The 10,363-nt window shown below is 45.5% G+C and overlaps 1 protein-coding gene across 1 annotated transcript in view; it reads right to left on the bottom strand.

Moving 5' to 3' along the window:
- Window positions 1-7,115, bottom strand: part of LATS2 (large tumor suppressor kinase 2) — a gene marked incomplete at both ends in the record, with an annotated part of 41,872 nt that extends 34,757 nt beyond the window's left edge. Inside the window, one exon of the mRNA XM_080689419.1 lies at window positions 6,777-7,115. Within this exon, the coding sequence (XP_080545545.1) occupies window positions 6,777-7,115 (339 nt within the window). The remainder of the gene's footprint in view (window positions 1-6,776) is intronic.
- Window positions 7,116-10,363: the final 3,248 nt, after the last annotated feature.

The following is a 10,363-nucleotide window of genomic DNA, read 5'->3' on the forward strand; positions in this document are numbered from 1 at the left end:
CTTTATTTTTGAAACCAGGTCTCACTGAGTTGCAGAGGGCCTCACTAAGTAGCTGAGACTGTCTGCGAACCGTGATCCTCCAGGTCTCAGCCTCCCGAATGCTGGGATTACAAGCAAATGCTGGGATTACAAGCGTGTGCCACCACGCCCAGCTTCTATTTTAATTTTAAAATAGTCTCACTAGGTTGATAAATGATAGTGTCACTGCTTGCTGAGGCTGTCCTCAAGCTTGCTATCCTCCTTTCCCAGCCTCCCAAGGACTAGGATACAGGCAGGTGTGCTGTTTTATTTATTTATCTATTTATTTATTGCTGTATTTTATTGCTGTATTTATTTATTTATTTATTTATTTATTGGTGGTACTGGGATTGCTGGAAACCTTTCTATCTCCAGGCTACACTCCCAGACCTATTTTATATTTTCATTTGGAAACAGGGTCTCTTCAGCCAGCGCGGCTGGCTTCGAACCTGCGCAATCCTCCTGTCTCCGCCTCCCAAACTCAGGGATTACAAGCGTGTGCCACCACGCCCGGCTTAGGTGTGCTGTTTTATATAAGAGACTTTTGCATCTTGGCCTTTGGTACCCACGGGTGGGGCAGGGTGTCCTGGAACAATCTCCTGCATGCATTCTATCTCCAAGCTATACCACCAGCCCTATTTTATTTTAAAACAGGGTCTCTCTAGGTTGATGAAAGTCTCACTACTTGGCTGAGGCTGTTCTCAAACCTGGGACTCTCCGGTCTCAGCCTTCCAAGTACTGGGATTATAGGCATACACCTACATGCCCAGCTTTGACCATTATTAAGCAAAGATAATTATTTTTTTATTTTTTATTTTAATTTTTTATGTGTGTGGGTCTGGGGATGAAACCCAGGGGCATTCGACCTCCAAGCTACACCCTTTGCCCAATTTTTATTCTTTCTTTCTTTCTTTTTCTTTTTTTTTTTTTTTGTGGTACTGGGGGTGGAACCCAGAGGCTTTCTACCTCCAGGCTATACTCCCAGACCTATTTTATATTTTATTTGGAAACAGGGTCTCACTAAGTTGCTGAGAGCCTCCCTCAGTAGCTGAGGCTGGCTTCAAACCTGTGCGATCCTCCTGTTTCAGCTTCCCAAGAGCAGGGATTACAAGCATGTGCCACCACGCCCGGCTTATTCTTTCTTTCTTTCTTTCTTTTTTTTTTTTTTTGTGGTACTAGTGGTAGAACCCAGAGGCTTTCTACCTCCGGGCTATACTCTCAAACCTATTCTATATTTTATTTGGAAACAGGGTCTCACTAAGTTGCTGAGAGCCTCACTAAGTAGCTGAGGCTGGCTTTGAACCTATGCGATCCTCCTGTCTCAGCCTCCCAAGCACAGGGATTACAAGTGTGCAGTGAGGCCCTCCGCAACTCAGTGAGACCAGGTTTCAAAATAAAGAATAAAAAATAGGGCAGGGGGTGTAGCTCAGAGGTCAAATGCCTCTGGGTTCCATCCCCAGACCCACAAAAACAAAACAAAACAAAACCACTGGTTATTATTCTTTATCTTAAAACCGGGTCTCACGGAGTTGCAGAGGGCCCCACTAAGTAGCTGAGACTGTCTGCGAACCATGATCCTCCTGTCTCAGCCTCCCAAATGCTGGGATTACAAGCGAGCGCCACCACGCTCAGCTAGCAAAGATAATTAGATGTGCTTCGACACTTGGCATTCCAAATCATGCTTGAGCCACAGAATGGGTGAGGGAGTACATAAGAAGCAAGGGAAGGAGAGACAGAGGCGAAGAAGTTTATGGCTTCTGCCTTGGGGAAGAATCTAACTGTGTAAATCCTGAAAGAAGAGGGTCTGATTTCTCTTTAGACTAGGGATCTTCAAAGGTAGAGTTGCAAACCTGGTAGGCAGGAAGCAGCTACGTCAAGATCTGCCAACAGATTCCCAGCTGCAGCAGTTGGCCTCTTTCTAGCCTAAAACACCACAAAAATTGGAAACACCAAAACGGCAAAGTTAAATGAGGCCCTCTGGCACAGAGGCAGATGATGAAGTGGATGAAGCCATACATAGGTCCCGGCAGCCTCCTGTAAGTCACTCTGAAGCTGACTGAAGTCACTGTGGTATGGGGTACATTTGTTCTGCTCAGCAGGGCCACATACTTGGGGCTCCTAGAAGTGGAATGCCACCTGTTTTCTGAAGGTTTTCCTGCTGAATCAAAGCTTTTATAAACCAAATGAGTTGCTTCAAAGTCAGGAGTAGTGGTGCAAGCCTGTAATCCCAGTACTGGGGAAGCTGAGAATAGAAAAATAGGCTGGGGGTGTAGCTCAGAGGTAGACTGCCCCTGGGTTGCCGGGCGTGGTGGCACACACTTGTAATCCCAGTATTTGGGAGGCTGAGACAGGAGGATCGCAGGTTCAAAGCCAGCCTCAGCAGTTTAGTGAGACTCTCACCTTGTTTCCAAATAAAATATAAAAATAGGTCTGGGGGTGTAGCCCAGAGGTAGAAAGCCCCTGGATTCCACCCCCCAGTAACACACACACACACACACACACACACACACACACACAGAATGCCCCTGGGTTCAATCTCCAGTACTACAAAAAAATAAAAACAAGTTGCTTTAGATATACATTGAATGTTTACTTGCTAGGAAAACTTTCACCATTAATCATTTACTTTTGTATAAAACAATCTTTTTTCTATCACATGATAAATTATTTTAGTGTTATAATCAGACAAATTTATATCAAGCCTACAAGGACACACACCTTCCCTGGATTTTAGAAAGTCTCCCTGTGATTTCCCTGGGAATAGGGACCAGTAGCCTCAAGACTGGTAAGAGAACAATAACTGTATCATCTAGTAAAATAAGTCACAGTGCCCTGAACCCAGCTATCCAGCTGCTTCACTAATGATGCGGGACACTGGGGTTTAGCCACCATGTCAGTGGACCAACTGTGTGCCAGCACCCATGAAGGCAGTCTTTCAGGTTTGTAGGACAATACATGAAGCAGGAGTAACTTCTTGGCATTTGGAATTGAACCCTGGGGCAGTCTACCTGCAGCCCTTTTTATTTTGAAGTGGGGTCTAAGTTTCTGAGGCTGGCCTCAAACCTGAGATCTTTCCTTTTCAGTCTCCCAAACACTCCGATTACAAGCATGTGAGACGGCACAAAGCTTCTACCAGTTTTCTAACAAGAGCCATCTTCCTTTCTTCCAAGGATCTTAGGCCCTGGGTCTCGACCAGTGCATGTTGGCTTAGACGCACCCCCAGTGCACGCTAAGACAGAAACTGCTTGATAAGCAGAAGGCTCCAGGTCCTGACCATGCTATAGAACTGGCCACATCCTGCCTAGCTCCAGCAGCCCTTTTTCTTTTTCTTTTTTTTCTTGTGTGTGTGTGTGTGTGTGTGTGTGTGTGTGTGTGTTACTGTGGATTGAATCCAGGGGCATTCTACCACCAAGCTACACCCCCAGGCTTTATTTATTTTGAAACTGGGTCTCGCTAAGTTGCTGAGGCTGACCTCAAACTTGTGATCTTCCTGTCTCAGACTCCCAGGTACTGGCATTCCAGGCATGTGCCCTGAGCAGGTCAGGTCCTTCTTCTACTGATGGGTGATGTGCCCCATGCCCAGGGATCTGCTATAGCAGCTGAGTCCATTCTCAAGGACAGCCTCAATAAGTGGTGAGACTATCATCAACCTAGAGAGACCTGTTTTCAAAATAAAAATAAAATAGGGCTAGGGATATAGCTTGGCATAGAATGCAACCGGATTGAATCCCCAGTACCAAAAAAAAAAAAAAAAAGAAAGAAAAAAGAAAAGAAAATCACCAATTAGAAAAATGTAATTATGAAAAATGGCTCCTTCCAAATACACCACTAACGAAATAAAGATAGCTAACATGGGTAAAGCCTAATATATAAAAACTGTAAGCCGGGCGTGGTGGTGCATGCTTATAATCCCAGTACTTGGGAGGCTGAGACAGGAGGATCGCACAGGTTCAAAGCCAGCTTCAGCTACTTAGTGAGGCACTCAGCAACTTAGACCCTGTTTCCAAACAAAATATAAAACAGGTCTGGGAGTATAGCCCGGAGGTAGAAGGGTGGAGAGCAACAATTTAAGTTATAAGCAACACTAGACACCAAGCAGCCTATAGGCAATCAACGTTAAGTCAAATGCTCACGGGAACTTTATTGGTATAATGATCGTTAATTTTCTTGTACTTGTATTTAACCACAGTAGAAACAGCACCATAGCCAGGTGTAGTGGAATACTCCTGTAATCCCAGTACTTGGGGGCTGAGACAGGAGGATCGCAGGTTTGCAGCCAGCCTCAGCAACTTAGTGAGGCCCTGTTTCCAACTAAAATAATAAAAGTGGACGTGGTGTCACATGCTTGGAATCCCAGTACTTGGGAGGTCAAGACAGGAAGATTACAGTTTTGAGGCCAACCTCAACTACTTAGTGAGGCCCTCTGCAACTTAATGAGACCTTATTTCAAAATAAAGAATAAAAATAGAGCTGGGAGTGTAGCTCAAAGGTAGAATGCCCCTGGGTTCAATCCCCAGTACCACACACAAAATAAATAAATAAATAACCAACAAAATAGGGCTGGGGCATAGCATATAGGTAGATAGGTAGAATGCCCCTGGGTTCCATCTCTAGTAACACACACACACACACACACACACACGCTGACAATGTACCTTGGAAGTAGAACACCCCTGGGTTCAATTCTCAGTACCAGAAAAAGAAAAGAGCTTCATTATTCCTTGCAATCTAATTATCGCAAATAGATTTTCCCTGATTAAAACACCACCTCCGCTTGTTTCTTTTTCTTACAGCTTAAATCGACCCGCACAACACCTGGGCTCTGGCTGCCTCTTCCTTTGCAATTGATTTGTAGACTCCAAGCTCAGCTGTTGGCTGAAAAGCGCTTCTGCAAATGACTGCCATGCTACCACAGGACAGCCCTTCCCACTGTTGTGAGCCACCGGGTCCTGCTGGTCAGGGAACAGCATGAGGAACAGGTGGCGCCTCCTGCCCACTGCCACCCCAGAACACTGCACTCCACATTGCTCCCATGGCTGTGCTTCACAGTGCAACTCCACACCACAGTGCTCGGTGGCGCACATCCCCACGCCCCGTGAGTCCCACCAGAGTCGAGGAAGCCCAGGCACCACAGCAGGGCTGTTCCACAAACACCTCGCTGAGAGGTGCTACCCGCGGGTTAAGTTCTGCAGTCATAAACCACAAGAGGACGGAGACAAAAGATGGCACTGCTGGCCTGCACCTGCCACCATGCGCCAGGGGAGATACCTGGGTTGTTCCTAGGAAGCAGCAAGTGCTCATGACATTCTGCTGCGCTCTGCACAGGAAAGCCTGATTTTCCAAGGCAGCAGAAATAGTTTATTTCCACTTCATGTGACTGACTTGTGTGTGTGTATGTGTGTGTGTTTATGTGGCACTGGGGACATTCTACCTCCAAGCTACACCCCCAGCCCTATTTTATTTTGATTTTGAAATAGTCTCTTTAGGTTGAGGAGAGTCTCACTATTTGCTGAGGCTGTCCTCAAACCTGCGATCCTCCTGTCCCAGTCTCCCAAGTACTGGGATACAGGCTTGCACCGCTACACCCAGCTGTGACTGTGATTTTTAAGATGACAAATAGAAATAGAAAACACTAGCTTTCACCATGTCATTTTATTAACACAACTATACTTTTGCTAGATATGGTTTACTAATTTACATTTACACCTGGATGGACGTTACCTTCACTAGATACAGTCCTGCCCCTCAACTTGTATTTTATTCAGGTATTTACACATAGCTGTAAGTGATGTATTTTCGTCTAATTAACGCCCCCTCTGTTACTATATCCTTTACTTCTCAGCAACTCAGAATGCACAGCATGCTGCTACCACATTTTGACAATTTCTCGCTGCTATCACATTTTGACAATTTCTCAAGCCTTTTCTAATTTTGCTTATTTTCTGCATATAGCTACATTTCCTATAACACTATACACTGTGTGCATGTATGTACATGTTACTGAGGATTGACCATGGGGGGAGAGCTACACCCCCAGCCCTATTTTATTTTTATTTTTTATTGAAACAGGGTCTTGCTAAGTTGCTGAGGCTGGCCTCTAACCTGCAATCCTGTTTCAGCCTCCCAAGTAATACCTGAAATTTGAAGTATATGCCACCATGCTGGGCTCTTTTGCATCTTATTTATTTATTACTTATTTATGGTACTAGAGACTGGAGATTGAATCCAAAGGCATTCTACCTACGGGCTACACCTGTACTCCTTTTTTGTTTGTTTTGAAACAGGGTCTTACTAGGGTGCTGAGAGTCTCACTACTTGCTGAAGCTGTCCTCAGACCTGAAACCCTCCTGTCTCAGTCTCCCAAGTACTAGAAATACAGATGTGCATAAACATGCCTGTCTCTCATTTTCAGAACAGAACTGGGCTGAGGATGTAGCTCAGGGGTAAAGTACATGCACAGGGCCCTGGGTTCAATCCCCAGAACCAAAAAACACTGAATAGAAAGTAGACATGAGGTCAATTTTAGGTGAGTTTAGAAACTTCAGAGTCTTGCCCAAAAAGGCAAAGTAGCTAGACTGTCTTGGAGACACGGGAGAGGACAGTTCAATGGTGCACAGCAGGTCCTTGGGTTTTTAACCTAGAAACACCTCTTGGAGCAACAAGCAATTCACAGCCCTTGAGTAGCTGCCCAAAGCTCCGGGCTGCGATGGACTGCTCACTGGCCCTGCCCAGGGAAGCAGAGAGAGAACGGGACCCACCTGGTCACATCCTGCATTCACCAACTCCTGCAGCATCTGCCGGTTTACTTCTGCAGCCGCGGAAGTGCCCGATTCGTTGGCAAAAGGCAACAGGGAATATCTGATTTCCCTGAGCGCTTTCTGATAAGGTCCAAACTTGGGGGTGGCTCTCATCTGCTGCTGCCTGGCAGTGTCCTTGCTCCCCAGAACTTTGGGGTCCAGGGTAGCATCACTGGTTGGGCCCCCGTGCGGCCCCAAAGCCGAGGCCTTAGCTGGCTGCTTCAGCCCCTCGCGGATCTCCTGCAGCCGCTGCCGGCCATTCCCAGAGTACGTGGTGGCAGGAAAAGTCTTTGGCCTCATCCTTAGTCCTGTTTCCTTTCACCATAAATACAATCTTCTCAAAGTGTTCACTATTTTGGAAACACTGTCAACAGGATCAGTTAGGTGTAAACATACTTTCAAAATAATTTCTTTCTCAAAATCTTCTTTCCTTCAAATTTTGGAGTTCCTATATAGAACCTGAAATTTCCCCGAGTCCTCATTTTGAAGACCGTCACTCTCTGAAAAAGAAAATGACAGGGAAAAGAAGGTTCATTTGTGGTTTTTACATGAAGTTAAAGCTGTTCCTCAGGACAGGGCAGAGGTCTTGGGAATGCCCCCCAGGAGAGCGAGAACCAGCACATCGTGCTCAGAAGTGACAGAAAGAACTGCTGGGCTCCTCTCAGAGCGGTGACATGGGGTTCTCCCCTGCAACCGTAGTCTGAGTCAAGTCAATCTCCACGTGCACCCAACCCAGGCAGACAGGAGTCTCCACCCTGGCTAGGTCACTCAGCAGATGCCTTCTGACCGAACACCACTGGAAACCTCACAACCTGCATGTGTGCCTGCTACACAGGATCTGGCCTGCCCCTAATCACCCTGCTGCATACCAACCTGGACATGCAGTCTTTCCTATGTTTGGAAATTTTTCCTTAAAAAGCCCTCTCAATTTTCTCGAAAGACACACTTGACACATTAAAGGTATTTCATAGCCCCAAACCGTAGTGACACCTGTAATCCCAGAATTTAAGAGGCTAAGACAGGAATATTGCAGGTTCAAGGCCAGCCTCTGTAACATAGCAAGACCCTATCTCAAAATTTAAGAAATAGCCAGGTGTGGTGGCACATGCTTGTAATCCTAATATTTGGGAGGCTGAGACAGGAGGATCGCACAGGTTTGAAGCCAGCCCCAGCTACTTAGTGAGACCCTGTTTCCAAATAAAATATAAAATAGGTCTGGGAGTATAGCCCGGAGGTAGAAAGCCTCTGGGTTCCAACCCCCAGTACCACCAAAAAATATATAAATAGATAAATAAATAAATAATAAATAAAGCTGGGCATGGTGGTGCACGCTTATAATCCCAGCATTCAGAGGCTGAGACAGAAGGACCATGGTTTGTGGCCAGCCTGTGATAGCCTGTTTCAAAATAAATAATAAGCTGGGTGTGGTGGCACACACTTGTAATCCCCACACTTGGGAGGCTGAGACAGGAGAATCACTCAGGTGCGAAGCCAGCCTCAGCTACTTAGTGAGACCCTGTTTCCATATAAAATATAAAATAGTTATGGGAGTATAGCCTGGAGATAGAAGACCCCTGGGTTCCACCCCCAGCACCACAATGATTAATAATAATAATAATAATAATAACAACAACAACAACAACAAAACAATAATAATAATAATAATAATAATAAGAAGAAGAAGAAGAAGAAGAAGAAGAAGGGCTGAGGGTATAGCTCAGAGGTAGAATACCCCTGGCTTTTATCCCCAGTACCTAAAAAAAAAAAATTTTTTTTAAAGGGCTAGGAGAATAGCTTGGAGTAGAATGTACCTCGGTTTAATCCCCAATACTGTAAAAATAAATAAATAGAAAGGCTGGGGGTGTAGATCATGGGGCAGTGGTAGAATACCCCTGGCTTTAGTCCCCAGTACCACAAAAAAAAGAAAGAGAAATAAAAATATTCTACACTACAATCAAAAGCAGTTTCTATACAATAGGACTGAAGTATTTTTATTTTTGTTTTTTTCTTTTTTGGTGCTAGGAATTGAACCCAGGGGCATTCTAGCTTCAGGATACACCCCCCAGCCCTATTTTATTTCATTTTTTAATTTTGAAACAGGATGTCACTAAGTTGTGGAGGGCCTCACTGAGTTGCTGAGTCTGGTCTCAAACCTACTATCCTCCTGTCTCAGCATTCCAAGTACTAGGATTACAGGCGCATACCACCACACCCAGCAGACTGAAGGTTTTTACCTGTATGACAAAATACAACTCTTCTTGCAGAGATGGATGACTGGTTGGAAGGGGATTGTGGGAACCTGTGGGCGACTGTCCTCAGAGCTCACTGAGCATCCACACCAGGGGTGGGTCAGATCACGTCTTTTAAGGGTACAGACGTGTATAACCTTAGTGTAGATAGTGCTGCTCACATAGAGCCAGATAGCAGAGGTGCTGATCCAAGGCTGCTCACCCCAGGTCCAGCCCATCAGTGACTCCTGGCACATGCTCAGCAGCCAGCTCTGGTCTTCTGGCAGCAGGTGCCCTGGAGAGTCACTTCCTTGGCCCCTCACCAGCAACCTGGGCTGAGACAGGAGGATCACGGTTCACAGACAGCCTCAAGCTACTTAGTGAGGCCCTCCGCAACTTAGTGAGACCCGGTTTCAAAACAAAGAATAAAAAATAGGGCAAGGGGAGGTCGAATGTCCCTGGGTTCCATCCCCAGACCCGCAAAAAAAAAAAAAAAAAAAAGGAAAATAGGGATGGGGGTGTAGTTCGGAGGTAGAATGCCCTTGGTCCAATCTCCAGTACGAAAAACAAACACAAAAAACCCAAAAACAAAAACAAAAAACAAAATTCAGAGGTAGACTGACCCTGAATTCAATCTCTAGTAACACACACACACACACAGGATGGCATTATCCAGCCATATAAAGTCCTGTCACTAGCCATATGGATGAACCTTGAGGACCTGGTATAAGTAAAGCCAGCCAAAAAATGATGAATACTGTAAATATTGCATATTGTATGATTCTACCTAATGTGAGTCATCAAAAATAAGCAGATTCAGCCGGGCGTGGTGGCACACGTTTGTAATCCCCGCACTTGGGAGGCTGAGACAGGAGGATCACATGGGTTCAAAGCCAGCCTCGGCTACTTAGTGAGGCTTTCAGCAACTTAGCAAGACCCTGTTTCCAAATAAAATATATATAAAACAAAAAAGGTCTGGGAGTATAGCCCGAAGGTAGAAAGCCTCTGGGTTCCACCCCTAGTACCACCAAAGAAAAATAAGGAGATTGAGCAGACAGCAGACAGCAGGGAGAACAGAGGTCACCAGGAGCATGGGGCAGGTGATCCACTATTATTTAATGGATCGAAGAAAACATTTTAGGGACAGACAGGGCTGCTGTCTGCAGCAATGGCATGAACACTATGAACAGTCAAATACATACTGTGTATTATTAATGGTTAAAATACATATCTAGCCGGGCGTGGTGGCATATGCTTGTAATCCCAGTACTTAGGAGGCTGAGGCAGGAGGATCATGGGTTCGCGGACAGCCTCTGCTAC

Source organism: Muscardinus avellanarius (assembly GCF_963383645.1).
Source record: "Muscardinus avellanarius genome assembly, chromosome: 2".
Classification (NCBI taxonomy): domain Eukaryota; kingdom Metazoa; phylum Chordata; class Mammalia; order Rodentia; family Gliridae; genus Muscardinus; species Muscardinus avellanarius.